Source organism: Sinocyclocheilus rhinocerous, unplaced genomic scaffold (assembly GCF_001515625.1).
Source record: "Sinocyclocheilus rhinocerous isolate Xijiao unplaced genomic scaffold, SAMN03320098_v1.1 scaffold585, whole genome shotgun sequence".
In the NCBI taxonomy this organism is placed as follows: domain Eukaryota; kingdom Metazoa; phylum Chordata; class Actinopteri; order Cypriniformes; family Cyprinidae; genus Sinocyclocheilus; species Sinocyclocheilus rhinocerous.
Window position 1 is genome coordinate 676,047 of NW_015630024.1, and position 4,522 is coordinate 680,568.

Here is a 4,522-nt window from a genome sequence, read left to right on the forward strand (position 1 = left end):
AAGGGTACGATGACCTGACACAAGGACCACCAGGAACTGAGTACAGCAAAGGTTACAGTAACTCTTCTCAAACACAGGCCAAATCTGCTGCCTCCGGCCCAGGGAAAGGTATAAATATACTTGCACTTCACATTTTGTTTTTTTATTCTTATGTATAAATGTGTTCTGTCTACTAAATTAAAATAAATGGTCCATTACTTTGTGTCCCAGGTGTCTCTGTGACATCTAGCAATTCTGGGGTGCCAGACATCAGTGGAACTGTTTACAATAAAACGCAGGTACCTACATGTAATTATGTTTTAAATATTTAATATTTACCATTTATATATGTATACATATATTGCATAATATATCATTTATATATAGAATATATATAGAATACTATTGTTGTTGCTTTTTACACATTTAATCATTTTAATTGATGTTAATTTTACTGATGTATTTAATGCAACTTTTTTTTGTTTTTTCTTCAGCCGTTCGATAAGCAGGGTTTCCATGCTGGCACACCTCCTCCTTTCAATCTCCCCTCGGCTCTGGGCGGCACAGGACCTTTGACCCCTGGTGCCGCCCCTGGTTATGCTCCTGCTCCATTCCTTCACATTCTGCCGGCCCACCAGCAGCCCCATTCACAGCTGCTCCATCATCACCTCACCCAGGACGGACAGGTCAGTCCATGTCTATTTTTAAGGCCTATTCACACCTCATAGTCTGTATGTTGAAATTGAAATAATGCATCTCAAAAAAATTATTTTATACTAGGCTTGCTGCGATAGTCGGTGTTGGCGGTGATATCGGTGTTAAGCCGATAAAAAAGTTCTATGTTCACATTGTATTTTGTTGTTGCTTGAATTGAATTCAAGCAATTGACGCTCAATTGCCGTTAATTTGAAAGCGAACGTAACATGCGCACGACGCTTTTACAAGCTATTTAAAATGGACGGAAAGTGAGGAAAAGATGGCAAACTACAAAACCCCCCACGGCGATACCGGTATTACCGGTGTTGTCACGCATCGATTAACCAGTGGGAAAATTTCCTCACCGTCACAACCCTACTTTATACAGAGGCTGAGTACCAGAAAGCAACAAACTTAGAAAATGTAAAATATTTTATACTTTTAATGTCATTTCAGTCACAGTGAACAACTTCACTGTCTTAAGTATTATAATGCTGTTGATATGAATGCAAACACAAACGTTGCTAAAATGGCAAGATTTCACACTTGTAAGCTCAGCTGTCTGGTGTGTTTTGTTCACGTAGGGTGGGCCAAGCCAGAGAAGCCAGTCCAGCACCATGCAACAGAAGACCCAGGTCAACAAGTCCAACTATGGCAGCTCCCCTTACTGGGGCAACTGAGCGCAGTCCACAGCGCAGGTGCCGTCCCGCACCCGATGACACGCCAATCAGAGCAGAGGGACGCCCGTACACACTACCATCATCCTCATCCTCCTCTCACGTTCTCATCTCCCCTTTTCAAAGTTTTGGCTGTTGTATGTAAAGTATATTTATGTATGTATTTATACAGTATATATGTATTGGTAGGATATGAAATGTGGTTTTTCTGCATTTTATTTTTGAAGGAAGTTTTTATTCTTTTTTTTTCATTGCTAACTGGCTAAGAGGATATGATGACAGAAGTGATGAGAACATAACAGAAGGGTGAATATACTTGAAGCAGAGCAAGCATCATGATTCGAACATGGGAGTTTTTATTTGTATACATAACCCTAATAATGTATGTACATTACTGCTAAGCTTGATCACTTGATGAAGCCTTTTTTTTTTAAACTTTTGTATTTTGCTCCTCTTCCACCCCCTTCACCTGTGAATTTTTTTTCTATCGAGGGGGAATTTAATTTCAATGCTTAATTTTGTTCCCTCTGCCCTTCATTTGTGACCCCATCCCTCTCCCCCAAACCACCACCAAATTGGCTAAACGGCATTTTAACATTGGTTTTACCCTTGTTGTCAAAATAAAACTGTCCAGTTTACCGTTTCAGCTTGATTATTCATGCGCACAGTGTTTGCACACAAGCAGTAACATTGTTACAGCATTGTTCTTTTGAACTTTCTATTTGCCGAAAAAATCCAATAAAAAGTATCAGGGTTTCCACAAAAATATTAACCGTTTCAAAACTATTTGAATCAAGCATATTAGAATGATTTCTGAAGGATCATGTGACACTGAAGACTGGTGGAATGGCTGCTGAAAAGTTAAAATAGACAACCTTTATATTTATTTCTAGTAATATTCAACAGTATTACTGTTTTACCAGGCAGGTGCACGAATAGATCCCACTTGGTACTTTTTTTAAATTTTAGTTATTTAAATGTGGCCAGTTATAACATCTCAACCTGTTTTTATACAGTCTATGATCTCAACACAACCCAACTTGCCCTCCATTAAACTTAACATCAAGAAAGCTAGTTGTGCTATCAAACTGAATCAAATACCCCCAGAATTCAAGATATGAATTGGCCCAGTATGCGTTCTGGCTTTTTTAATAACATAATATAGTTAAGCAGCATCACAGGAGCAAGAGCGGTTTTCTCGAATATCAACACGATAGTAAGTTTATTTAACTTTTATAAAATATCTCAGTAATATAAAAAATATATAAATATCATTTTTATTATATGTAAATGTCATATAAAAATATCTCTGTTGTATATTAATATCACAGTAAGTCAACTTTGAATGCTTTTGTTCTTTTATCATCAATGAAAATAGTTCCAAAGCAGAAGAATCGTGCTTCCAAGAAACACAGCTGTGTAGTTCCGAGTGAATCTACCTTTTTCAACGGATTCTCAAAAATAGTGGAGTGTTCCTTTAAATTAGATTAAAAAAAAAATACATTAAATTTAAAATAATTTGCTTTAAATAAAAAAAAGTTTAAATTATTTTAAGAAATTCAATATTTAAAACAAGTTTTACATCGTTTTTACAGACCTCCCCAGGTTGAAACCCCTGTGCTAAACACCACAGATGAAGTGTTACTCACATGTACCTCAGCCTCGCCGTTGGCTTTTTCCTCGTCATCTCCTTCAGCTGTGGAGAGCGCTTCTAGTTTCCTCTTCTCGCGCTTCTTTTTCTTCTTTTCCTTCTTTTCGAGCTTGCGCTTGATTTCGGCAGCTACCTCACTAGCCTGCGAGACAGAAAAATGTTAATGTATTTGCATTTGTACGAGCCTATTAAAATATGAACTTTATAATGCTGTGTCAGACTCATTAAATCAGTTTTTGCCTCCATGTAGGAGTCAGGAGAGAAGATTCATCACTCACAGCACTTCCTGAAACTACAGTAACAATGATTCCTAGTGAGAAACCTTGATAAACAGCACTTTAAAAGGCATTATTAGCAAGTATTAAAAGCCCTATTGAACCTTAGGCAACATAAGTCAATCCCAGAACACATTACAAAAAAAAAAAAAATTCCAAGGCATCCAAATATGCCTACTTCCCTACTAAAAAGCAGACAAAAATCAGCATAGGAGGGGGGAGAATTTTTTTGATTTTTGATTTTTTTTTTATCCAATGGAGTTGATTTACTCATCTAAAAGGTCAAATTAAATCACACAAAAAAAGCAGCCAGTTTAACTGAATTTGACAAAACGAACCATATAATGAATAAATTGTGCTTGGAACATACCTTAGACATGTTAACTTGACAAGCTATGTAGAGTTCTGACCATAACATTTCATAATCACAAAAGGTTTGATTTTAGCTAGCATGCTGGCTAATGATCGGTTCTCACCTGTGCAACAGCTTCTTTCATGACATCCAGGTTCTTACGTGGCGCGTCTCCTGTCTCATAGAATGCCAGACGTTCTTCGACCTGGTCACGCAGCTTGTCACCGTACACACTGGTGGGAACCTCTGTGCGAACAAAATAAAGATGTCAAGACAAGGACAAACGAGAACAACTAAAAAACACCGAAGTGTATGACCCAGAGTTCTGCTCAGGATTAACATCTCAACAACCACTGAGGTGGGTTACTGTTGACGAAAAATAAAAGCATCATAGCAAGAACCAAGTAGCAAAAACTAACTAAATGAGAGGAGATGGGACGCTCACCAGAAAAGCAGTCAATGCGTGATGCAATGGTACACTTGTTGGCCAGGTAACGAGAGATACGACCCTTGTTCTTGGCAGCTGCACGCCCGATGAACGTTGAATGGAAAATGAGACCGTACTTTGGCGTGTTTCCTCTGGTCTTCAGCGCCCTAATTCACAGAACAAAATCCATCTACACCACTGGGACTCTAAAACGTTTAGCCGAAACCAACAATTCCTTTATTTGGCTAAATATTTCTGGTTGCTGAACTTTTGGTGCATCACTACCAAAATGTACTGCTATACTTGAAACTTAAGGTCTAATTCACAAAAAAAAAAAAAAAAAAAAAAAAAAAAAAAAAAAAAAAAAAAAAAAAAAAAAAAAAAACACTTCCATCTGTCAAAACAAAAGGAAAAAAAAACAAATTATGGAAATGTGACATTGCATTGTGTGACATTAATACATAC

At 37.4% G+C, this 4,522-nt stretch overlaps 2 protein-coding genes across 2 annotated transcripts in view; one reads left to right on the forward strand and one right to left on the reverse strand.

The window, feature by feature from the left end:
* The window catches only part of LOC107739719 (ubiquitin-associated protein 2-like), a 16,059-nt gene extending 13,966 nt beyond the window's left edge, over positions 1-2,093 (forward strand). The window contains exons 20-23 of the mRNA XM_016551923.1: positions 4-108; positions 211-278; positions 474-665; positions 1,260-2,093. Coding sequence (XP_016407409.1) covers positions 4-108; positions 211-278; positions 474-665; positions 1,260-1,355 — 461 coding nt within the window. The 3' untranslated portion in view covers positions 1,356-2,093. The remainder of the gene's footprint in view (positions 1-3; positions 109-210; positions 279-473; positions 666-1,259) is intronic.
* An 848-nt stretch (positions 2,094-2,941) lies between these two features.
* LOC107739720 (nucleolar protein 56-like) overlaps positions 2,942-4,522 on the reverse strand; it is an 8,092-nt gene continuing 6,511 nt past the window's right edge. Inside the window, exons 9-11 of the mRNA XM_016551924.1 lie at positions 4,076-4,224; positions 3,755-3,876; positions 2,942-3,145 (exon numbers count right to left, since the gene is read on the reverse strand). Coding sequence (XP_016407410.1) covers positions 2,942-3,145; positions 3,755-3,876; positions 4,076-4,224 — 475 coding nt within the window. The remainder of the gene's footprint in view (positions 3,146-3,754; positions 3,877-4,075; positions 4,225-4,522) is intronic.